The sequence below is a fragment of the Tiliqua scincoides genome, chromosome 7, assembly GCF_035046505.1.
Source record: "Tiliqua scincoides isolate rTilSci1 chromosome 7, rTilSci1.hap2, whole genome shotgun sequence".
Classification (NCBI taxonomy): domain Eukaryota; kingdom Metazoa; phylum Chordata; class Lepidosauria; order Squamata; family Scincidae; genus Tiliqua; species Tiliqua scincoides.
The window spans coordinates 76,508,667-76,534,510 of NC_089827.1; the positions used below are offsets into that span (position 1 = coordinate 76,508,667).

General features: G+C 42.3%; 1 protein-coding gene across 2 annotated transcripts in view; it reads right to left on the bottom strand.

Moving 5' to 3' along the window:
* Positions 1 to 25,844, bottom strand: part of TNPO3 (transportin 3) — a 291,077-nt gene that overhangs the window by 240,680 nt on the left and 24,553 nt on the right. For both annotated transcript variants that reach the window (XM_066634005.1, XM_066634006.1), the window contains one exon: positions 16,845 to 17,001. In XM_066634005.1, coding sequence (XP_066490102.1) covers positions 16,845 to 17,001 — 157 coding nt within the window. The remainder of the gene's footprint in view (positions 1 to 16,844; positions 17,002 to 25,844) is intronic.

A 25,844-nucleotide genomic window follows, 5' to 3' on the forward strand; every position in this document is an offset into this window, starting at 1 on the left:
AGTGGGAAACCCTGGCCTCTGAGCGGCCCGCTTGGAGGCAGGCTGTGCAGCATGGCCTTTCCCAGTTTGAAGAGACACTTTGCCAACAGTCTGAGGCTAAGAGGCAAAGAAGGAAGGCCCATAGCCAGGGAGACAGACCAGGGACAGACTGCACTTGCTCCCGGTGTGGAAGGGATTGTCACTCCCGGATTGGCCTTTTCAGCCACACTAGACGCTGTGCCAGAACCACCTTTCAGAGCGCGATACCATAGTCTTTCGAGACTGAAGGTTGCCAATACAATATACAATACATGAATGCCTTATTATAAAAGTTGAGTTATACAGAGATAATGGAGTACATGTCTATAAAACCATACTGCAGCATCCTTCTCATTCTTTAAGTGAATCTTGTTGAAAAAACAGATGAGCTTTCTTTGAAGCACCTAAGCTGGTCTTTATACCTATATGTGCATTGGATTCTCAGAATCCCATGGCTTAACAGTAAAAAAAACATTTAAAAAAAATTGATCTTTTCTCAGAACGATGACATTCTGAGACAATGGAAAATACAAACATTCCCCAGTATTCATGCATCCTGTTAGCCACAGTTCCCCACACTCCTTTGTATTCATCTTTGTTTCTTTTCTTTACACTTGCATGAAGCAGTCATCTCTCTTGTTTCAGATGCTAAAAATAGGCAAGCTTTTGGAAAGACAAACAGGCAGCCTGAAATTTAGGAAGACATAGGAAGAACAGGATCAGGAAGCTTCCTTTTTCTGTTAACATTTGCTAAGTCTCCCCTCTATCATGAAGGCTTCTTGGTTGTTTCTCTGTCTTACCTGTTTTAAAAGCAAGAGACATGGTTGCTTTGTGTGAGTGTAAAGAAGATAAATGAAGGAAATGGGTGTGGAGGCAGCACAGGGATAGGATTACCCTTTATCCATGGTTTCTGATATCCATGGGGGGAGGAGTAAAAATGTATCACCCATGAATATCAGAGGATGCCTGTATGTACACAACCTCATTACAATAACATTACAGTTAGCTAACCAAAAATAGCCATTGAGACCGCAATATCTTGGATCCACTACCTTCTTAACAGCAGACAAGTATGCTGGTCAAGATTTGAACTTGCCAAAGTGCACAGTAGAATTCATTAACAAAATCAAACAGATAGTATACTGTGTCAGGACTGAGAAATTCAGTCAGGGACCAGTTATTTTAGAAAGTCAAAACTGAACAGTCCTAAATTTCTGGAGAGGTTCGTATGTTTGTCTTTTGAAGCAAAAACTCCTGCAGCAAATTAAAGATTTATTTCACTGTAAGTTCTTGTGAAGAACAGTTCACCCTATCAGATACATGAAGTGAAATCTTCAGTAGGTGTGAGTAGAGACATATGTATAGAGATATAAGAAAAAAAATCAAAAATTGTTAAAGGTGGTTAAATGACTATGGGACAGAAGTGAAAACACTATGTGACCACTATTACACAAAGCATATTGATAATTCTCAGCAGTAATACCAGGTCTCACTCCCAAATTGGCCTTTTCAGCCACACTAGACGCTGTTCCATAACCACCATTCAGAGTGTGATACCATAGTCTTTCGAGACTGAAGGTTGCCAACAATACCAGGTTAAAGAGTGAACTATGTTTAACTATTTCAGCAGAAAAAAATTGTCAAAAATCTAGTAGTGTCCTGCTAGAGCACACAAAATTGAGTTCAGACTTATGAACAAAAAGACCAAATTGTCATAAAAGTTAGGCAATTCAGAAAATGACTGTTCCTATATAGAGGTAAAAATATGACGATTACTCAGATTTTCCCACTTTCTGGTCTTGTCCAATGGTCTCTTTTTCCAACCATTCTTGTTTTACTATTTTTGCTTTTTACTATTTATTTATTGTATACTGCATATGGTATTTACCATACTTTTAAAAATTGAAATTGTAGTATTTTGTTGGTTATGAGCTGCCGTGGGCTTCTTAGTTTTAAAGAACAGACAGCAAATAAATAAATAAATAACATTACATCAGCAGTAAGTAGAGATGGGTAAAAATGTTTCTTTGTTTTTAGTTTAGATTTCAGTGTTCTCCAAAGTTAGAAGAACAAAAAGTGATGTTATATGTTTTTATGAAAAATTTACATTATAAGTTGTTTTAAAAGTGCACTAGGTAGGTAATATTGGTGGTATAGTCAGCAGATGCAGTCAGACACATTACCTATGCACCTCCGCCCCGTTATGAAAGAATGAGTTGTGCTTTACTGTTAGGATTTTCCCTCCAATTTCCCCCCATGGCTGAGGTCCCTCAAATTCAAAAAGGGGCCAGCCAATTGGAGAACTAGAGAGGTGGGGCCAGAGGGAAGTCTCTGGGCCAGAGGGAGGCTCTCTCTCTCAGTGTTCTTCTGCTGCAGGCTGGAGACTGGACAGGAGCCTCTGGGAAGCAGAAGGAAAGTAGCTGGGCAGAGCCCAAGCAGGGTTGCCACTTTCTGGAAAGACAGGGAAATAGAAATTGGTCAGGGAACATCAGGGAAATTGGTCTGAAGTCACGGAAAGTCAGGGAAATTGTGATTAAGCAGTGGATTTTTGACCTGCTGCTGCAAGATCATGATCTTCTGGCAACCAGAATAGAGAAGTAGCAGAATACAAGTAAAACAATTATGACCTTTCCCAGCTCCACCTTTTTCTCAGCTCCACCCACAGCAACCAGCCTTGTTTGTTGAGCACTGTCCCTGCATGATTTCCAAGGTCTGCCTGTAACATTTGCAAAGCAAGACTAATTTAAATGTTTAGCAATATACAAACTTTAAACATCTGTTTTCATCCCTACCTGTTAGTATTGCATATACATATAAAGATAAGCATGTTTTGGGGTCATGCTTGTGTATGGAATGGACATTTTGTCTTGCTAAACCCAGCACAGAATTGCAAATGAGTTCTGCTGCTGTTGGTTTTCACAGACAACTAGCACTTTCTACTTGCACCATGCAAAGTAAATTTTGCAAATGTGATTACTTGTTCCTGCTGGAGTTTACAGAATACCAGCTCTCTCACCCACTTTCCTGACTTCTTCCATGTATTAAGGTTGTAAATGAGGGTTGTCTGCTTTTAAAGAAACTCCACTTCCTTTCTTGCTGGTACTCTGTTCATTACACTTTGCAGAATCAGAAAGTAAAAGAGAAGCTTTGGAAAGTTCCTAATTGTCAGAGAACAAATCTGCTAACATCTTGGTGTCAGGCAGGTGATTCTGTGTACGGCTGTATCTGAAACCACAGATGGCTTCCAAAAGGTCAGTGTTTAATATGCAGTGGCTGGATTTCAAACTTCATTCTGACTTCGTTCCATCACTATCACCAGTTACTGGAGACAAATGCAAAGCTTATTGTAAAGTGTGCTACAAAGCCTTTGAACTAGTAATATGGGAATTAGAGCTGTGCAGTCTCATACACAAGGACCATTGTGTCAGAAGAACCTGAAAATTAAATCAAGTCAACAGCCCACCACAATATGTTTAGGTTCAAAGCCAAGTACAAGTTCAGATAGTAAAACCAGAGAGGGTGAAGAGACAGCTCTGCAAAAACTGGAAAACATGATCAGAGTGATGAAAATGACAAAGAATTACCCACCACACAAACTAATATGACTGCCTATGTAATCAAGGGCTGTGTTAGGACAGCAGAGTGCCTGTGGGCTTTGCAACTGGTGATGCAGAAGATGTCATTTAACTCTTGTAACAACATCAAGAGTTGTTACAGTGAGTTATTAAGTGAATGTTCTCAGATAGCCAGATGGTTCAACAATTACATCTTGGAAAAACAAAAGCAATGTATGTTGTTGCTTTTGGCTTGGCACCATATTAATGAAACAGCTGAAACAATGCCAAACATTTGTTATCTGTTTTGATGAAGCTTTGAATAATGTCATTCAAAAAAGGACAGATAGATTTAGTGGTTTGTTTTTGGGATGGTTACTGTCATAAAGTTTCCACATGATATCTAACCAGCGATTTCTTCAAACCACTTCTGCTGAAGACCTTCTTCAGAAGTTTCAAGAAAGCATGTCTTCTTTATCGGTTGTGAAATTATTACAAGTATATATGAATGGGCCAAATGTAAAACACCTTTTTCTGAGAAAACTAAAAGAAGAAATAAAAACCAACCTTCACTATAAAGGAAAAGAACTGATTGACTTTGGAACTTGTAGCCTTCGTGTTGTAAATGTGTCTTTTAAAATAGGATTGCAAGCAGTGAAATGGGACCTGAATTCAGTCTTGTGCAACATGTATGATGTGTTCAAAGATTCCCCAGCTAGGAGGGCATCATACACTGCTATGATTGGAAGCACACTATTTCCCCTGAAGCTTTACTCCACTAGGTGGTAGGAGAATATTGCCTTGATAGAGCTGTGACTGTTTTTGTCAACATCAAGAAGTATGTGGAAGAAGCAAAATTCCCCCACAGTAAACCTGCAATTTGTATAAAAGCTGCATTGCAAGATCCACTCAGGAAGTGCAAAATAGCTTTCATGAAAATGACTGTGGAGATTGTGAGCCATTTCTACAAAGGTTTCAAAACCAAAAACCATTGGCAACTTTTTCGTATGAACAACTTTGTAAGCTAATCAAGAAGCTAATGAGTCAATTGCCTAAAATTGGAAATGCTGCAAAACATGTCTTCCGGTTTCCAGTTGTTAACAGTTGACATGAAATTGTCTGAAAACTTGCTTGACAGACGCAAGCTTGGCTTTGCAGCTAAGAAGCTGCTGAAAGAAACTAAACGGAATGAACGTCAAGTGGCTGAGTTTTGCATAGGGCAGGGGTGCCCAATATGTCGATCGCGAGCTACCAGTCGATCTCGAAGTGAAATGAGTCAATTGCAGACTTCTCTCCTGTCCACGCATCCCTAGGAGTGAGCCCCTGGCAGGCTTGTGAGCCCAGGGAGCGAGCCCAGGGAGCCCAGGGAGTGGGCACCTGGCAGGCTTCTCGCTGGGAGAGGAGCCGCTGGCAGGCTTCTCTCCCGTCCACGCATCCCTGGGAGTGAGCCCCATTGACTCTACTGGGGCTGACGTACCTTTCCCCTGTTTTTGCACTGGTATGTATGGAGATCTGCCCCCCCAACTTCCATCTGTTGGTTCTGTGTGCAAGGGGTTTTGCACTGGTCTTGCTGTGATGTCTATACAGAGATCTTCCCTCCCCCACACCTTTCCCCTGCTTTTGCACTGGTATGTATGGAGATCTGCCCCCCCCCCAACTTCCATCTGTTGGTTCTGTGTGCAAGGGGTTTTGCACTGGTCTTGCTGTGATGTCTATACAGAGATCTTCCCTCCCCCACACCTTTCCCCTGCTTTTGCACTGGTATGTATGGAGATCTGCCCCCCCCCCCAACTTCCATCTGTTGGTTCTGTGTGCAAGGGGTTTTGTACTGGTCTTGCTGTGATGTCTATACAGAGATCTTCCCTCCCCCACACCTTTCCCCTGCATTTGCACTGGTATGTATGGAGATCTGCCCCCCCCCCCAACTTCCATCTGTTGGTTCTGTGTGCAAGGGGTTTTGCACTGGTCTTGCTGTGATGTCTATATAGAGATCTTCCCTTCCCCACACCTTTCCCCTGTTTTTGCACTGGTATGTATAGAGATCTGCTCCCCCCCCCCCACACACTTGTATTGGAATTGAGGAAGATCTGGTGAGGAGGTAGATGTGGTGTCAGCAGTGGCCCCTTTAAGGGTAAGGCCTGGGCATCCAGCAGAGTGTGCTGCACAGCTGCAGCCACTTGAAGGCAATAGGGCCCTCAGGGACATAAGAGCACCTGAGGCAGGAAGGGCTCCACTTATTTATGTGAGTCAGCCTTTTCCTACATGAAGATCATTAAGTCCAAGTACTGTTCCACCATGACTGATGAACATTTGGAAGTGTGCTTGAGGCTGGCTGTCAGCAGCTACTGTCCAACTATGCATCCTTGGCTGATTCACTTCAGTGCAAGTCATCAAAGTAAACTCAAGTAATTACAAAAAATGTTTATAGTTAATTTTGTTGTTTTGTGCAATATTGGCTCATGCGGTTATGCAAGGTACACCAACATACATTGTACACATAAATGTTATATGTTATGATGGCGCGAACATTGTAAAAAAACTCTGGTAGATCTCCGGGCCTTGCTGGGTTTCAAAGTAGCTCTCGAGTCAAAAAAAGTGTGAGCACCGCTGGCCTAGGGTATCGAAACATGGCAGTAGCTGCTACTGAAAAGTTGATTGAGAGAAGTCCTTTGAAGTTCAATATGGTGCGTGTCCTATCAATATTAGATCCTACTATCATTTTATTCAGGCCAATTCTTGGAATAGGGGAGTTGTTCTTGAAGCTCGACATGCAGCAAATCAGATCAATGACACAGTAGTTGAAAAATCAAAGCAAAAATACACTACTTTAACCACAGCTGCCCACAATGAGTTCAAGGCTCAGTTTCAAGCATATGTTTCAAAACAAAATGATGAAATTGGACTGGATAGGTTTTACAGTGGTATTTTGATGTCCAACAAAAGTTTTTCAGACCTGTGGACTATCGTCAAAATGTGTCTTATCCTGTCTCATGGTAATGCTTCTGTTGAAAGTGGATTTTCAGTTAATCAGTCATTGTTAATTGAGAACTTACATGAAGAAACTGTTGTCTGTCAATGTCAGGCTCATGATGCTGCCTTGAACTGTGGAGGACATGAATCTGTTGTAATTGATCGGAATCAGTTGCTCTCAGTCAGGCAAGCTCATGCATGCCACACAGAGCACTTGGAGGCTAAACAGCATAATCAACAAGAAGAAATTGAAAAGAAAGAAGAAAAGAAGAAACTCGAGGGACAAATTAAACATCCTGAAATGAAATGAAAAATAAAATTTTAATGGCAACCCTGCCAGGGAAAAGTTAGAAGGGACCCAACTAAAATTTGTTGTGTCCGGCTTTGTTTGCTTTGAGTTTGTTCTTCCCTGTTCAGAGCAAGGTCCAGGTTCGGTCTAGTTTGGCCTGTGAAGTTCATTTGTTGTATCCCAGGCCTGTTAAAATGGTTTTCCTCACTTGTAAATAAAACCATTTTGTCAAAACCTCTGCCTGACCTGGATCAGTGGATTGTCAACCTCTCCACTCTGCAGGGATTCCTGAAAGAGTGAGACCAACTAACAACTTTGCTGAGCCTTCTTAGGAGTTTTGCCCAAGGAGCCCCTCTGGGAACCAGATTCATGGGCATCAGGCAGATCTACCAGGTATTGTCTCACCAAGCTGCAAGGTACACTGATTGGTGAAGATGAGTGCTGGGCACTAGGCATCACTGCCCTGAACTGGCAGCTGGATGCTGAGAAATCCCTTCCCCCCTTCCATGACATCCCCATTTAATGCACCCAGATCAATCAGCAATACACAATAGGCAATAGAAATGGATGATCAAATAAATGTCAAAGCAACACAGGTTCTTTCTAATTGATTCTATTTCCCAAGACTTTACAGAGAAGCAATAGAAAATGTAAATATCAACAGAAAAGCTCTACAAATTAGCAATACCTGGCTTTCAGTTCTAAAAAGAACAGATATAAAAGAGCTTTACAAGGAAGAGGTATCCAGCAGAAATGGATACTGTGATTAGGCCAAGTTTGCTTTAAGAAGGCAGTCAGTAAAATGGAACTATACAGTTAAACACCTGGAGGGTGTTTTTAACTGCCATTTCTGGCTTCCTCACCAGTAACATGCCCTGTCTAGGCTCATTTCCCTGACGAAATTCTGAAAAAGTTACAGAACTAAATGTTGGACTTTTTGACAATATGGATTTTGCACAATGTTCTTTTCACCTGGCTATGCTGAATTGTTGGATTACTGCTGGCCATGAAAACATAAAGAAAGTTTTTTTTCCATAGATTTCATTTTTCTTCTTCCCCAAAATGAAAAGTTCAGAAAGTGTTTCTAGATCATCTTTCTAGATCAGAGGTGTCTAAACTTTTTGGCAGGAGGGCCACATCATCTCTGACACTGTGTCAGGGGCCAGGGGAAAAAAAGAATTTACATTTAAAATTTGAATAAATTTACATAAATAAATATATTGGAACTTATATGAATGAATGAAAGTCTTGAAATGAATGAAAGCAAAATCAGCCTTTCCACATCACAGATGCGATACAGTAAGTAGTGGAGGGAGCCCTTGTCCCATAGATTAAGTGAGAGGTCGAACAGTTGGCTGACATGCTGAGTGCAGTTGCATCAGCACAGCACAGGCTCCAACAAGTCTCCAGAGGGCCAGGTACTGGGGGCTCCCTGAGGGCTGGATTGGGAGTCCTTGAGAGCAGCAAGTGGCCCCAGGACAGGGGTCTGTGCACCCTTGTTCTAGATTAATTAAATAATACTATAATGAAACAAGAAGCATCTTTAGCTGCGCCAAAATAAAGATACTTTATTTACTGATAAATTCAAATTCAGCAGTTTCTTGATGGAGTACGCCTTTGTAATTCTTTTGTTATAAAATGGTAACTTTTATGATGCCAATAATATATTCTAGGAGACTGAAATTTTTCCCATTGGTTTCTGAATGTTGCCATAAGTATTTATTTTTTCATACATTAATTCATTTCTTCGTCCTGCAAGAACTGCATTATTGGTAGGTGGATACGATATCCCTGGGCCTGATCCAGCATCATTCTTTAGGATGGATTGTAGATCAATGATACCTTATAATGGTTTTACTGTGGAGCTGTAGTTGAAAATAAGATTGTGAGAAAAGCCCTGCTGGATCAGGCCCAGGGCCTAGCTAGTCCAGCTTCCTGTCTCTCACAGCAGTTTGTCCTACATCTGGCATTCTATTTACCTTTTCACCCCCAATAGAAACACTAGAATGTCCTGGGTTTAACTCACCCCACTTTATTAAACACAAATAACTATTTTTGAACTTATGAAACCTACTAAACACACCTTCCCTCCCTTGCCAGCCTGGGGTAGGCAAAAAAAAACTGCCATTCACAGCTAATTCAAATTCCTACCTGGAATTTGAAAAAAATTCCTATCTAGCCGTCATGAGCGACCAGCTAATCTCAGACTGTACATACCCATCATGGCTTGTAACCTGTGATGGAGGTTACCTCAGAAATCTGTCCAATCCCTTTTAAAGGCGTCTAAGCCAGACACCATCATCATGACCTGTGGCAAGGAGTTCCACAGACTAGTTACACACTGGGTAAAGAAATATTTTCTTTTGTCTGTTCTAACCCTCCTGAAACTCAATTTTAGTGGATGCTGCCTACTACTGGTGTTCCAGAACTTCACGAAGTCACTGCTCTGTAGAGTCTTAGGAATGCACCACTTGTCAGACTTGTGGCAGAAGATACAACTGCACTGGTGAAGTGTGCTTTCAAGGATGCTGGCTGCTAGCCAACAGTTTAGCCAGGGAAATTGTCTTAAGCCACCAGAAGATGTGCAGTTGTTCTGGTACAAAGTGCATCCCTGAGTTAAATCCATGAGTCATCCCATTCTGGATTTGTGACCACTGCAATTCAGGAACTTCCTCATAGCAAAAACCATATTAATTTTTGTTCCCACACTGCAAATCATTCTTCTGCAGTCTTCCTGTATTTTCAGATATCCCAGCAATGCTCGCCCACTGAAAGCCATGTGAGTTTCACCCCAAGGGCTTGCTCTTCTGAGGGGAGAAAGCTTCCTGATTAAGGTATACTATGCAATTAGCCACTATACATTTTAGAGAGTATTTTCCTTTCATTTCCGTTCTTCAACCAAGAAAGTGGGATTCTCTCAAGAGGAAGCCCATTTTGAAATACTCTTCCTGATCCCAGAAGGAACTTTCCCCTAGAATTACTTAAGATGACTGCATGAAGATGGCGGGCTCAGATTCTACTTAGGCGAGACCAGGTAACTGTTGATGGGAAGGTTACTATTAGGGGGTTACCACCAATTTAAATATAAGTCTCGAGGTTGGAAAGACCAGTGGTCATGTTCAGCACAACGCAGCTTCATATATTTGTCAGAAGCAACCACAGCTCTGCCCATACAAGACCCCAGGTTCAGTCCCAACACCTTGGAGAGTTGGCAACCTTCAGTCTCGAAAGACTATGGTATTGTGCTCTGAATGGTGGTTCTGGAACAGCGTCTAGTGTGGCTGAAAAGGCCGATTCGGGAGTGACAATCCCTTCCACACTGGGAGCAAGTGCAGTCTGTCCCTGGTCCGTCTCCCTTGCTATGGACCTTCTTTCTTTGCCTCTTTGCCTCAGACTATTGGCCAAGTGTCTCTTCAAACTGGGAAAGGCCATGCTGCACAGCCTGCCTCCAAGCGGGCCGCTCAGAGGCCAGGGTTTCCCACCTGTTGAGGTCCACTCCTAAGGCCTTCAGATCCCTCTTGCAGATGTCCTTGTATCGCAGCTGTGGTCTACCTGTAGGGCGCTTTCCTTGCACGAGTTCTCCATAGAGGAGATCCTTTGGGATCCGGCCATCATCCATTCTCACGACATGACCGAGCCAACGCAGGCGTCTCTGTTTCCATACTTTGGAGAACAGAGCTAGGAATAGCCTCTCTCTGCCTGGAACATAGAGAGCTATTGCCATTCAAGAGTGGAAGACAGCTGCTTTCTCAGCTCTTCTCCCTTCGCTCGCAAAAAGATACCCTCTGGCTTCTTGCAGGGAGGAATTAGATACAAGGAGGGAACAGGCACCATTAAGTAGAAAATTGAAGAGTCTGTGATGGTTCTGCCAGGTTCAGAGAATGACTATGAAGCTTGCTGCACCTTGGTGGCCTGTGGATGACAAGTGACTGATTTCCCAGGGCCACCATCTCATCTAAACACAAAGAAGGGAGTTAGGTATCTGTTGGGTATCTGTGCAATTAAGTAATTAAATCAATAATGCTGCCACGGCACTATTTATTCATACCCAATGGACACTGGCCAACCAAGCGACTGCTTTCCTGCTCACATTTCACATTTTGGAGACCACAATGAGAGCGAGAATGGGGCAGTTTTCAACAAGAAACATGACAAATTGTGGAGCAGGAACCATGGTTTGATTTTCCATGAATGTATGTTTTGGGGGAAAACAAATCCCAGGAGCCCAAGGCATGTTTAATCTGCATACTAGGGATACATGGGAAGGCATGCAAGGCAGGCTGCTGTTTTGAGGATAATATATCTCCTGCTTGGATGACTGCCAACACAATTTCATTAGAAGTAAATGATGCTTGTGAGAAATTCCTGCATATCTTCCATATCCCAGTTTTGGGTCAGAGAAGGGATATTTTCAGTTCTAATTTTTGGCTCCTGTTTCTCTCTTCACCATCTAAGTTCTGGAAACCAGAACAAATACAAGGATAAGTAGGTCAGAGAAGACAGTTAAAGCCAGATATAAGGCATGTTTTGGTTTTCTATAGATTATTTATGTTTCTAAAAAATATATCCCAGGAATATTCACAGTATGTTCAATCTGCATATTGTGGGTCCATATGTCAGTGTGCATTATAGGTTGCCCTTCTGAGGGTGGTACAATTCTAGATCCAACTAGTGTCCTGCCAAAAGTGGGTGAGCCATTTTTGTGATAAGTTCTAAGGTATATTGCAGATGCTTTTCATGTGGGGATCACTGTTCTGTTTTTTTGTTGTTTTTTTAAAAAACAACTTCATAGAGTTTCGTTGTTTGCAAGCAGAGTATTTAACTGTGTTCTTCTGCAGCCTTTCCATAATGTCCATAGCACTGGCATGGATATTCCATAACCCGTTTTCAATGTCTACAATCCCAACATTATTATTTCAGCAATTACCCTGCTTCCCCGTCGTTGTCCCCAAAAGAGCTGCCCAGTGTGGTTTAATTTCGCCATACTATCTCTAGTTTTTGATGCCCATATCAGTGGCATGCAATATCTCTAAGTGCTACCTACAACAGTATACAGTTCTCAATTTGAAGAGAGTTTTGTATATGCTTGGGTTTCCATTACATTATATTAGTAGCTGTTCACCATAGTCAGAACTGGCTATACCACTGAATTTATAGATTTTCCTCCATTGGACTTCTTCCATGTCACCCTGCCATCCCACCTGGTACTAGATGAAACAAACGTTCTTCCTTAGAAAGATGCCACTGAGCCAGAGTCTTTCTGCCAAAAAGCATCAGTTAAGTAAACAGAAGCTTTGGTATCTCCATTGCACTGAAGAGAGACAGTAATCTTCATCTTATTGTAAATATCAACTTCCAAAACCAGAGTCTTTCTTAGTGTCAATGCATATGTCACTAAGGTGAAAGATGTAGATGTCTGGAATCTGGAAGGCTATATATTTGGCTTTGGTGTGGTTTCATCTTCATTTTAGAGGGATCCCTGCCATCCTTAGAGAATGGAATGTAGTGTGTTAGTTGTGGCCTTTGTAGGCATTGTCTCAGTTCTAAAAAGCTTGCATAGAGAATTAGTGGGCCATCTGAACCACCTGTTTCAAGAAGCCGATGCCAGTGTTGAAAAAGGAAACATTACTGCAGCAGACTCTTAAGTGTTGAATTTAGGTGAAATTCCCTGTTTGTTCTTGAACGTCTGGAAAAATTTTGACATAAGTGTCCATAATGTCTTCCAACGATAGGAAACAGGTTTTATACCTGGAGACAGAGAGGAGTTTTTCTCCACAGTGGTAACACCTTGTAAAAGTGACCTTGTCCATCATTCAAAAACAAATATTCATCCACTGGCAAGGCTGCCCCAACACAAGAGAAGGAACAGAATTCTCAGCAATGCTCTGAAAGTCTCTGAGGTTGACTCTACACACATACAGAATTCTACTCCATGTGACTGCACAGAAACAAACAAACAAATTTTTTTTAATACTATCATTTTCTAGTCTGGATTTGCCTTATAGTAGGTAATTTTTGGGTTCCAGTCTGCTCTTGTCAACCTAACTTCATTGGGTGTGTGTGCATAGCGAAAAGTCTGCAGGTTGGAACCCCAATCTGACAAGCTGGGACAAATATAGCTATATCATACAACTTGATCATAAATCATGGATCACATGGTTCTGGATGAAAGCTGAAAGCATGTATAGTAGTCAGCTTGTTTCCATCATGCTGTTCCACAATCCTATTCAGAGAGTGAATCTGTTGCATGAACTGACTGGTTTGTGATCAGAGTAATGCTGGGGAAAGTTGCTCAAGTCCTGGTGGAATTTCTCAAGGATTTCTTCCCTATACATTGAGAGAATAAAGATGTCATCAGTATATCTGAGGTAAAACCTTTGGAGGTTTTCTTGCATAGTTGCAAGGATGGTGTTCCCCTAGAAAAGCCAATTGATTGCAATTTCCCTACGAAAGAGTGTTTAGGATTGCTCAGTTTGTGTTTGGATTAAATATACAGGTACAACCTTGTTATACATGGATTGTCTATATATGGATTTAACTCAGCAAGAATGGCCACTGCAAATGAAAAGGAATATGCTGAACCCTAGGAAAGAGGAAAATGCATCTCTTTAAAATCACAGTTTAAAAAACTGCTTTTCTTACTGTTGTAGAGAGACAGTCATACAAGCAATCATTCCATTCTTTAGCTGAGCCAGGAAAAGGGTCCTTTGCATTTCTAATTGCTGAATGTCACTCTACAACAGTAAGGAAAGCTTTTTAAACCACAATTGTAAAGGGACTCACATTTTAATTTTTTAAAAATTGCTTTTATTTAACACATTTTATGGTGTCAGCAGGGAGTTCCAGAATCAAACCCCTGTGAATATTAAGACACAACCTTATTAGGAGCAATGGAAGGGCGAGAAACCTGGAAGTGGGTCTTTAAATTCATTTTTCCACTATTTTTTTAATCCACTAGAGCAGGGGTCTCCAAACATTTTGACCAGAGGGCCACATCAAATATCTCGCATGGTGTAGAGGGCCAGAAAAATTATTTACAGAGAAAAATCAAATAACTAATGGCTCCCTGTCCCAAAAGGGCTCACAATCTAAAAAGATGCAAAAAGAACACCAGCAGACAGCCACTAGAAAAGACAGTGCTGGGGTGAGGTGGGCCAGTTACTCTCCCCCTGCTAAAAAGAGGAGCACCCACTTGAAAAAAGCGCCTCTTACCCAATTAGCAGGGGTAATATTTATATAAATATATAAATTTATATAATTTATATAAATTTATATTTATATAAATAAATTAGAGATGGAACTTAGATGAGTGAATGAATGGGCTCATTCATTCAACCTGAACACCCTCCAGATGCAACCAGAGCACAGCTCCAATCATGTTCAGCCAAGTGGGCCAGAGGCTTTCAGGGGACAAGAGGCTGGCCACAGGCCGGATAGAGGATCGCCATAGGCCACATCTGGCCCCCGGGCTGGGGTTTGGAGACCCCTACAGTAGAGGAATGGTACCCCAGCAGATAACAAGACACAACCTATAGTTACAATACTGTTGGTTGAAGCTCCTGAGGTGCATTAGGGCAGATGTTATGGTTGTTTTCTTGGTTTATTCAAATTTATAGTGAATCTGAAACTGAGATGTCATCGAAAGATACTTCTATATTTGGCACCCAAAGTTTTTATATTTTGTACGTGAAGGATCTGCGATCTCCTGAAAGGATCCAGGTAATAAGGGAAATCCTAACCTCAAATCTTGTGCCTCTTCAAATTAAACCCTCCTTGGAAACTATCATCATTTCTTTTAGAGCTAGAAGCTTAACTGAGAAGAATCACCCAAAGGTTCAACAGAAGATCAAAATCCACAAAACATCCAACTTTTTTTATTTGCTTAACAAGGAGAAGCCATAGCTGAAGAACCATTATTTTGATTTCCACGATTTCCAGACTAGAGATGTCTACATCAGTGTTTCTCAAACTGTGGGTTGGGACCAACTAGGAGGGTCGCGAGCCCATTTCAGGTGGATCCCCATTCATTTCAATATTTTATTTTTAATATTAATTAACTTATTATTTTATTAACAGTATTTATATACCACTTTTCAACTAAAAGTTCACAAAGCGGTTTACAGAGAAAAATCAAATAACTAATGGCTCCCTGTCCCAAAAGGGCTCACAATCTAAAAAGATGCAAAAAAGAACACCAGCAGACAGCCACTAGAAAAGACACTGCTGGGGTGAGGTGGGCCAGTTACTCTCCCCCTGCTAAAAAGAGGAGCAACCACTTGAAAAAGTGCCTCTTACCCAATTAGCAGGGGTTAATATGTTAGACTTGAAGCTACCATGGTATGTGACTGCATTTGGGGAAATGTTACAGACCTGTACTTTTAACATACTACTTGGTATATTCTTTTAACAATGACAGTAAATGGGATTTACTCCTGGTAAGTGTGGGTAGGATTGCAGTCTAGGATTGTTAAAAATGGTCCTGCTTGATTATGTCACTTCCCGGTAATGACATCACTTCTGGTGGGGCCTGAAAAAGTGGGTCCCAGTGCTAAATGTGTGAGAACCACTGGTCTAGGTTATTTTATTTATTTTGTTATTTAAAATTTTTTGCATCATATCAGCCCAGCTCTCAGAGTGATTAATACTCAATAAAAACCATAAAAGAATTAACGGAACAAAATTGACAAAAAAGAAAAGTTAAAACAGCAGGAAAAAAACACAGCATAATAGAATGCCTAGTACTATTTTATTAATAAATTCAACAGATGAGCCTTGAGGCCGAACTACAAGGGGCCCCCTCTCCTTAGGTTACCACCAGGCTTTAGACAACCAGACTATATGATATAGAAAGGCAAGAGATTCTAGGCGCAGCACACAAAAAATATTTCCCTTTGAATTTTCAACTCAAAATTATGAGTGGTCAACAACCAAAATACCTGTCCCTCCTAATACACACCTTGGAGAGAAAAACCTTTACCTTAGCATGTTGTAATGTGACCCCCTCTAATGACTTACTTGGCAGATTCAGAAATGCCTCCTGGAAAAAATGTTTATGAAGCTTCAATTTCGGCGAAGTAGAATCATACATACAGATTATGCTGCACTGTCCCAGATACCAAGCGCTAAGACAGCAATTTCTCTCTCCCTTGCTCAACGCTAAAACAGGGCATTCTGAGAAAGCTATAATTCAGTTCCTTCTGGCAGGTGACTTCAAGCATAAAACTCTCTCAGTCACACAGTTCTTAAAGTTGAGTAATTTGAATCGAGCCAAGCTTTCTGTATCAAGCAGCCAATGAGTGGATTACATCTTGGCAACGTCTGTAGAAAAACTGACTGTTTTCTGTCCTTTAAGTAATTCATGTGTGTATGTATAATGTAATGTATGTTTGTATCTGTGTGTACACGTAGGTGTGCACATATACATATATTTGTGTACTTCTTAGGTTTCTCTCTATGGTTTCTGTACAGAGTCTTCACCCATCAAATACTTATGCCTAATAAAGGTTTTGTTGACTGTTTAAAACAATAAAATGAAAACAGTTCAGTTAACACTTGGCTGTCACAACAAGTTGCCCCAGATGCCACCCAACCCACTTCACATTTTAGGGTCACTTGGAGAAGAGCCTCTTTGTGTATAAGTAAGAATATATGAAAGAAAGCAGTCCTTCAGGTATCCATCAGCATTAATACAGCACTCTGTCACTGGTTAGCAATGGTTAGTAGCTTAAAGGGTCCTTCAGCAGACAACATAAGGGCAGTATCAGCACCCTTCTCTACCATGTATAGGTATGTATACCAGCATTTTTTCTTTGTGCTTCCATCTTTATGCTCATAATGACTCTCTAAGAAGATTCGCCCATGATCACTCAGGGAATTTTATGTTTGTGGATATAAAACCAAGATTCCCAGTCCAGCACCAAATAGGTCCTCATGCCAAATATGTAAGCCTGTTTGGATTCTGCCTTGATTTTCACTTTTAAAAAAGTTTTAAAATGTAGTAAGTTGCCACTCACCAGCAAAGAGACCACTGTGCTAGAATAGAACGCTAAGTCCTCAATTATCTCAGTGCGGCGGTTGGCTCCAATGCGCAAGGAACGACTGTGGACTTCCTCTGGCAGAACTGTCAGGATCTCCAATAAGAAGGGTAGTGATGTCACATCATTATTGTACCTGAAATGCCAAGGGATGGAAAGAACAGAAGCAAAAATGTTGGGAAGGGAAATACTTGAGCACACCAAATAATAGGAAGACAAACAGCAAACACCCAAACACCACTACCAGTATATTTCACCTCCAAGAGAGAAACAAATGGAGTAAGATAAATATGTAGAATATCTTCCAAAAGGTACACTCATTAGGGATATTCAGGTTTCTTGTTCAAAATGTTGTATGTTGTTTCCCTTGCCTTTACAAGCCTGAACAGTGCAGAGAACAGTCTGGAAACACCTAGTGAACAAAACAACTTAAGCTTTATTAAATGACAACACAGCTGATAATGAATGTATACACACAAAAAACACAACATTTATACCTGGTAAATCCTCATCCACATGAACATCTGCCTGACATCTAGGTGTAGATGAGGTACCGACAAAGGATGGATGCTGTGCCAATTACGGCAGTCTTCTGAAATTCGACTGGTTATTGCTGGAGTATCAAGTTTTAATTGTTAAATTGCGTTGATGTTGTCCCTAGTGCACCAATTACTATTGGCAGCACTTTTACAGCCTTCATACAGGTACATGTCAATTCTATGCACAAGTCACAGTATCTGGATACTTTCTCCTGTTCTTTCTCCAAAATTTGCAAATCGCCAGGAATGGAGACATCGATGATTAACACGCACCTGGCTTCTATGATGGTAATATCTGGATTATTGGCCTCCATGCGTCTGTCAGTCTGTATCCAAAAGTCCCTCAGGATTTTGGCCTCTTCTTTTTCTACTACCCTTCCTACCTGGTGTTGCCACAGTTCTTCTGATTTGGGTATGTTGTACCTTTTACATAAGGCCCAGTGAACTAATTTGGCCACATTATTGTGCAGTTCTTTGTGATTGGTGTTGGCTATTTTGGGACATTTGCAAATGAGATAACTGATTGTTTCGTCCCATTTTTTGCATAAATGACATTTACTGTAAACACTGGTGCATTGTATTTTTGTCTTCATTACATTCATTTGCTGAGCCTGATCTTGTGTGGCTAGAATCAGTCCTTCAGTCTCCTTCTTGATGGTACCTGTTCTTAACCATGCAAACTCAAGCTGTTATTGCTCTTGCCTTCTATACCTTTAACGAATTGTCAGTGTAATGGCATTTCTCTCCAACTGTTGACCCGTTTTACATATTCTTGCTTTCTCTACTTCTCTTTGCTTTCTGTAACTTGCATCAAATTTTTCAACTGAACAGCTTTTATCAACTTTTCCAAGCTTCTTGTGATATAGTCATTCAGTACTCACTTTTCCTCTTCTGCTATTTGTTGTACTTGCAAAAGCCCCCAGCCTCCGATCTTCCTCGGAGTCAACGTCCTAGGATGCAGCAAGTGGTGAACATTCATCAGTTTACAGGTCTTTCGGTCAAGAGTCTCAACTTCATTTTGGGTCCATTCAACAATGCCAGCTAGATACCTAATCACGGGAATGGCCCACGTGTTTATTGCCTTTATGATGATCCCAGCGTTCAGTTTTGATTTAAGCACTTTTCATACTCTCCTTTAGTATTCTCACTGGATCACATTTTTTTACTCTTGAGTGGAGTATACTGTCACATTCAAGCATGCCAAGATATTTGTACTGGCCATCATGTGCAAGCACTTTTAATATGTCACCATTGGCTAGTTCGATACCTTCCAGCTATTGTACTTTCCCATGCTGCAAAGACAATATTGCACATTCATTGTCTAATATTCATCTGTGTCCATACTGAAGATCCGCACCATATTCAACAAGGACTCGAGTTCAACATTGCTTCTGGCGTATAATTTCAAGTCATTCATGTACAGAAGATTACCTCCCTTATTTTGCCTGCTTGCATGATATGTTATAGCCCATTTGTTTTGTTCAAAACAAAAGGGGTGACAATGGATCGCACTGAAAAATTTGTCTCTTGATCCTGACTTGGCCTATTTCTTCTGCATTAACCAAAAACAGCAGTCCACTTTTTCATACTGTTTTATGAACTTTTGGTTGTGCCAGAACCACAGTTCAGAGCGCGATACCAAAGTCTTTCGAGACTGAATGTTGCCAACAACGTGAACTTTTGGGTGCTTTCACTGATTCCATATCTTTCCAGGCAGGTGACGCTACATCTCAAAAAGGACACAGTGGAAATGGAAAAGGTTCAAAAGAGAGCGACTAAGATGATTACAGGGCTGGGGCACCTTCCTTATGAGGAAAGGCTATGGCATTTGGGCCTCTTCAGCCTAAAAAAGAAATACCTGAGAGGGGACATGATTGAGACATACAAAATTATGCATGGGAAGGATACAGTGGATAGAGAGATGCTCTTTACACTCTCACATAACACCAAAACCAGGGGACATCCACTAAAATTGAGTGATGGGCGGGTTAGGACAGACAAAAGAAAATATTTGATTACTCAGTATGTGGTTGGTCTGTGGAACTCCTTGCCGCAGGATGTGGTGATGGCATCTGGCCTGGGGTTGGACAAGTTTCAGGAGGAAAAATCCATTATGGGTTACAAGCCATTGATGTGTATGTGCAACCTCCTGATTTTAGAAATGGGCTATATCAGAATGCCAATGCAAGGGAGGGCACCGCAATGCAGGTCTCTTGTTATCTAGTGTGCTCCCTGAGGCATTTGGTGGGCCGCTGTGAGATACAGGAAGCTGGACTAGATGGGCCTATGGCCTGATCCAGTGGAGCTGTTCTTATGATCTTATTATGTAATAGATTATCAGATACAAAGCCAGAACTGCATAATATAGGCAGCATCTCCACTTCCAGTCAATCATAAACATTTATATCAATGCATAAATGAAGAAACTGCAAGGAGCACAGAAACACCAAACAAAACACTGCAATTCTGGGCAAAATTATGGGATATGTCAACAGGTTACAACAAAAAACAAGCTGGATAAACAAGGTTGAAAACTGTAGTCATCAAATGCAAGATTTAAAAATAACACCAAAATTAATAAGTAAAAGAGTAAAGAAAATTAAAAATTGGACTGTGCCAGGGGATGATGAAGTGCATGGCTTTTGGCTTAAACATCTAACAAATCTCCATCAGCACAGAACAAAACAAAAATGCAAAAGCAAGTGAGAGCACCATAATGCAGTTCTCTTCTTATCTGGTGTGCTCCCTGGGGCATTTGGTGGGACACTGTGATATACAGGAAGCTGAACTATTTGGGCCTATGGCCTGATCCAGTGGGGCTGTTCTTATGTTCTTATCCAACTGTGAGGCAAGGAGTCAAAGGCCAGGTTTGTTTATTATTATTATTATTATTATTATTATTATTATTATTATTATTATTATTATTAACCTCTCTCACTCTGCAATCCTCCATTACCCACAACCCCCCTCTATCCCCCTACAGTCCTCCATTCCCCACAACCCTCCTCTCTCGCCCTGCAGTCCTCCATGCCCCACAATTTCCCTTTCTGCCCCTCCACTCCCGCATCATCCCCCAGGGGCTGGGGATAAGAACAGGCCCTCAGTTTGGCTGTACTTTGTCGGGAAGGAGCAACGTCTTATCTATTTGCAGCCTCAGACTCTCAGCCCACACAAAGAGTACTCCGGACACAAATTCTTCATTAGTTCAGTCTATATTTACAATGTAGATAACAGCAGCATAATAACGAAACATAAAGACACCACAATGTGCTACATACAAAGTAACAGCTTCCCGGCCTTCCCAGCCCTTCCTGCCTTCCCAGGCTTCCCAGGGACATGATGGTTCTTGCAGACCTTTTTAAAGTACTGTGCGGGAATTAGGAGGGTGGTGTCTCCTCCTCCTGATGCAAGCTCGACACCTGTTACAATTAGTGAGTTCACCTGATTCATGGTGATTCAGCATTTCACGTAGCTTAGGCTTTACCTTATCCAGGCCAAATTTTCCTGGGTTGTTTTCTAACCCTGACATACTTGTCCTAAGAGGCGAACAAACAGCCACCGGCTAGATGGGACTCATCAGCCTGGGAAGGCAGTTCATCTAAGAGAAGGAAACTCTGACCTCAAACCTGCACTGCCTTGTGGCTACATCCAGTTATGGAAAAGGCTTCAAGAGTCATCCTCGAGGCAAAATCCGGAGCCGGAGCCCCTGAGGCAGTTCGCGGCTGTACACAGTCATGATCTGGCAACTCCTGCGACGCCGCTGGAACCAACTGTATTGGCTTCTGCCTTTCCATTGGACCATTCCAGCAATGTTGGGAGGGGGGATTTGCTGCATGGGTAACAGCCTATCCTCCATACCTTCTTTACCTCCATACCCAGGCTTCGCGCACTGGAGAGGACACTCCAACTTCGCCATATGGCGTCGGCACAACACGGGAAGCAGCAGTTTACCGGTTATAAGTCTTCGTTCGATTGGCGTAGAGCGTGATGCCAGGGGCTGCTTCCGACAGTGGGAGAGATCATTGCATCTCATTGGGCAGCTACCGCCCACCTTAAGCTGGGCAGTCCCCAGCCAGTAAGGTGTTGCCTCACCACGGTCCGTTAACCTCATGGTGTGTTTGGGGTTTAGGGTGAAAACCAATAAGCAGATTGCCAACTCTGCACAATGCAACAGAAAACAGAAAACTCCTGCCCTAAAGCTGGGCACCAGAAAGGACAATGACACCTGGCTTCTCTGATGACCTGCAAGAAATAGACGATGTCCGCAAAACAGCTATCATTGACATGGAGCTGAGCAGACTGCAGATGGACATCATCGCCCTCCAAGAGATGAGGCTGCCAGATTCCGGATCTGTCAAGGAGAAAAATTTCTCATTTTTCTGGCAGGGAAAACCACCAAATGAAACCAGGGAACAGTTCGTGGTCCACTTGCTTAGCTCGGTTCGGCACTGGGAAGATGAACGAAAATGGCCAACGCCTGCTAGAGTTTTGCTGTCATTATGGTCTCTGTGTCAGCAACACGTTCTTCAACACAAAGCCCCAACATAGAGTCTCTTGGAGACACCCAAGCACTGGCACCAGCTCAACCTGATTCTCACCAGACGCTCCAGCCTTCCCAGTATCAAAATCACACGCAGCTATCAGGGTGCTGCCTGCGACACTGACCACTCCCTGATGTGCAGCAGAGTGAAACTGCAAACAAAGTGACTGTATCACAAAAGGAAGGAAGACCTCACACTGATACCAGCAAGACCCGGGATCAGAGAAAAGTGGAGGAATTTGCACGAGCGCTTGAGGAATCTCTTCCAGGCCCGGCCAATGCAAACGCATCCAACAGATGGGAACATTTCAAGAACGCTGTTTACAACACCGCCTTGTCCATATTCGGCAAGAAGATCAACAAGGCGGCAGATTGGTTTGAAGCCCACTCTGAGGAGTTGACACCAGTCATTGAGGAAAAGAGGAGAGCTCAAGCAGCATACAAGGCCTGTCCCAATGAGCGCAACCCACAGGTCCTCCAAGCTGCTCGCAGCAAAGTCCAGCAGACTGCCAGGAGATGTGCTAATGGCTACTGGCTCCAGCTCTCTTCCCAGATATAGATAGCAGCTGACACGGTGAAAGAGACTTTAAAGGGTTAACCTATTTTCTCTTCTTGAGAAAATAACTGAAATAGGAGCCAAGACAAAGACTGGTGTTTCCCATAAAAAGATAAGAGATCATGTTATATCAAAGTGACCTAAAGAGATCATTATTGACAGAACATGTGGAATTCCAAGAGCTTGTGTAACCAGAGTTGTGGGCCAAGAACATTTGATCTCAGAGCAAAATGACCTCCTATTTAAAGCTAGAACTATGCAGTGTCAATATATGCCTAATAAGGAGATGGAAGTGACATACAGTGTCACGTGGTTGTCTTGTTTGTCTTAGGTTATTTAATAAGAAGTTCTAAGTGTAGTTCTCGGAGAAGCAAGATGAGAAAGGAGTGCACATCTGTATCCAAACTTCTGATTTGGCTTGTAACTATGTAAATAAAACCTCCAAAATGATTTTAAAGGGTCTGTGACTGTTTAGCATTGTGCCAGTGCCAAGAATCCCAGAATCTTTCTATCAACGGGCAACATCAAGGGGATGTATGATGGTATCAAGCAGGCCCTGGATCCAACACAGAAGAAAATTGAAGACTGCCGCAGGCGAGGTCATCCGGGATCGGGCGCAGCCGATGGAACGCTGGATGCAGCACTACTCTGAGCTATATTCCAGAGAAAATGTAGTCACCGAAGAAGCGCTGAACAACATTGAGTGCCTGCCTGTGCTGGAGGAGCTTGACAGTGAACCAACCCTAGAAGAACTTCACGTGGCCCTGGACTCCCTTGCCTTTGGCAAGGCACCTGGAAAAGACAGCGTCCCTGCTGAAGTCCTAAAGTGCTGCAAAGAGATCATCGTCACTGAGCTGCATGAAATCCTCTGCCTCTACTGGAGAGAAGGTGGAGTACCTCAAGATATGAGGGATGCAAACAACATCACGCTGTACAAGAACAAAGGCGACAGGGGTGACTGTAACAACTACCGCAGCATCTCTCTCCTTAGCATTGTAGGAAAGCTGTTTGCCCGAGTTGCACTAAGGAGGCTACAGGTACTTGCAGAGAGCGTCTATCCAGAATCACAGTGCGGGTTCCAAGCCAACAGGTCCACCACTGATATGGTATTCTCCCTTAGACAACTGTAGGACAAATGCAGGGAACAACGACAGCCACTCTTGACAGCTTTCATAGATCTCAGGAAGGCTTTCGACCTGGTCAGCAGGGATGGCCTCTTCAAGATTCTCCACAAGATTAGATGTCCACCCAGGCTCCTCAGCATCATCAGATCTTTCCACAAGGACATGAAGGGCACTGTTGTCTTTCATGGCTCCACATCAGACCCCTTTGAATCCAAAGCGGAGTGAAGCAGGGCTGTGTTTTGCGCCAATCTTGTTTAGGATTTTCTTCGCTGTCCTGATAAAGCATGCCTTTGGAACTGCAACAGAAGGCATCTATCTCCGGACCAGATCAGACGGAAAGCTCTTCAACCTCTCCAGACTGAGAGCAAAAGTCCAAAGTCCAGCTGAAATGCCTGCGTGACTTCTTCTTTGCGGACGATGCAGCTGTCAATAACCACTCTGCGAAAGATCTCCAGTAGCTCATGGATCGTTTTAGCAAGGACTGCCAAGATTTTGGACTGACAATCAGCCTGAAGAAAACACAGGTCATGGTTCAGGATGTGGACTCACCCCCCTGCATTACAATCTCTGCGCATGGAGGTTGTCCATGACTTTGTGTAACTTGCCTCAATGATCTCCGACGCTCTTTCTCTTGATAGCGAGCTAAACAAATGCATTGGTAAAGCAGCTACCACGTTTTCCAGACTCACAAAGAGAGTCTGGTCCAACAAGAGGCTGACGGAACATACCAAGATCCAGGTCTACAGAGCTTACAGTACACTTCTGTACTGCAGCGAGTCATGGACACTCACAACAGGAGAGAAAACTGAACGCTTTCTACATGCGCTGCCTCTGACGCATCCTTGGCATCACCTGGCAAGACAATGTTCCAAACAGCACAGTCCTGGAATGAGCTGGAATCCCTAGCATGTATGCACTGCTGAAACAGAGACGCCTGCGTTGGCTCGCTCATGACATGAGAATGGATGATGGCCGGATCCCAAAGGATCTCCTCTATGGAGAACTCGTGCAAGGAAAGCGCCCTACAGGTAGACCACAGCTGCGATACAAGGACATCTGCAAGAGGGATCTGAAGGCCTTAGGAGTGGACCTCAACAAGTGGGAAACCCTGGCCTCTGAGTGGCCCGCTTAGAGGCAGGCTGTGCAGCATGGCCTTTCCCAGTTTGAAGAGACACTTTGCCAACAGTCTGAGGCAAAGAGGCAAAGAAGGAAGGCCCACAGCCAGGGAGACAGACCAGCGACAGACTGCACTTGCTCCTGGTGTGGAAGGGATTGTCACTCCCGGATTGGCCTTTTCAGCCACACTAGATGCTGTTCCAGAACCACCATTCAGAGCGCGATACCAGTCTTTCGAGACTGAAGGTTGCCAACTGTACTACTACTACTACTACTACTACTACTACTACTACTATTTCTTCTGATGACAGCTGCCAGTTCTTTAGCTGGACTTCATGTTGATTACTAGTCGGGCCACACCCAGTGGTGTAGGACATCATAATATATTTGCAAATAATGTGTGCTAAACCAAGCAGGGTGGCTTTTTGAATTTGACTGATAGTAATTTTACCAATGTTCAAGAGCTTTAAATGTGATTAAAGCATTTTTGAGATTGCACTTAATGTTCCAATCACAACTGGGAGGACCACTGATGGTTTGCACCATAATCTTTCAATTTCAGTGTTTAGATTCTGATATTTACTGATTTTTCATATTCTTTTTAATCAATCCTACCAGTAAGCCCAGTATTCTTAGGTCAATGATGCATGCTTTATTTTTTTCTATTACTGTGATGTCTGGTGTATTATGTGCCAAAACTCTAACCGTTTGTATTCAAAAATCCCACAAGGTCTTTACTTTCTCATTTTCTATCACTCTTTCTGGCCTATGCTCCCACCAATTATTAGCTGTTTATAGTTGTAGCTTGTACATAGATTCCAATGGATCATTTGAGCCACTGTATTATGTCTGGATTTGTAAACATTCTGTGTGATCTTCTTGCAGGAACTAAGTATATGGTCAATTCTTTCTTCAGATGCATTGCATAATCGATATTTTGCATCATTTGATGATTTCTCAATTCTGGCCTTTACTGCATTTGTTCAAATAGCCTGCTCTTAGGCTGCTATATTAATAATTACGTTTCATTAAGGTTCCAGATGTTAACAATAGCCAGATTTTACGCTATCTATTTTGACTTTGATCTTTTCCAAATATTGACCA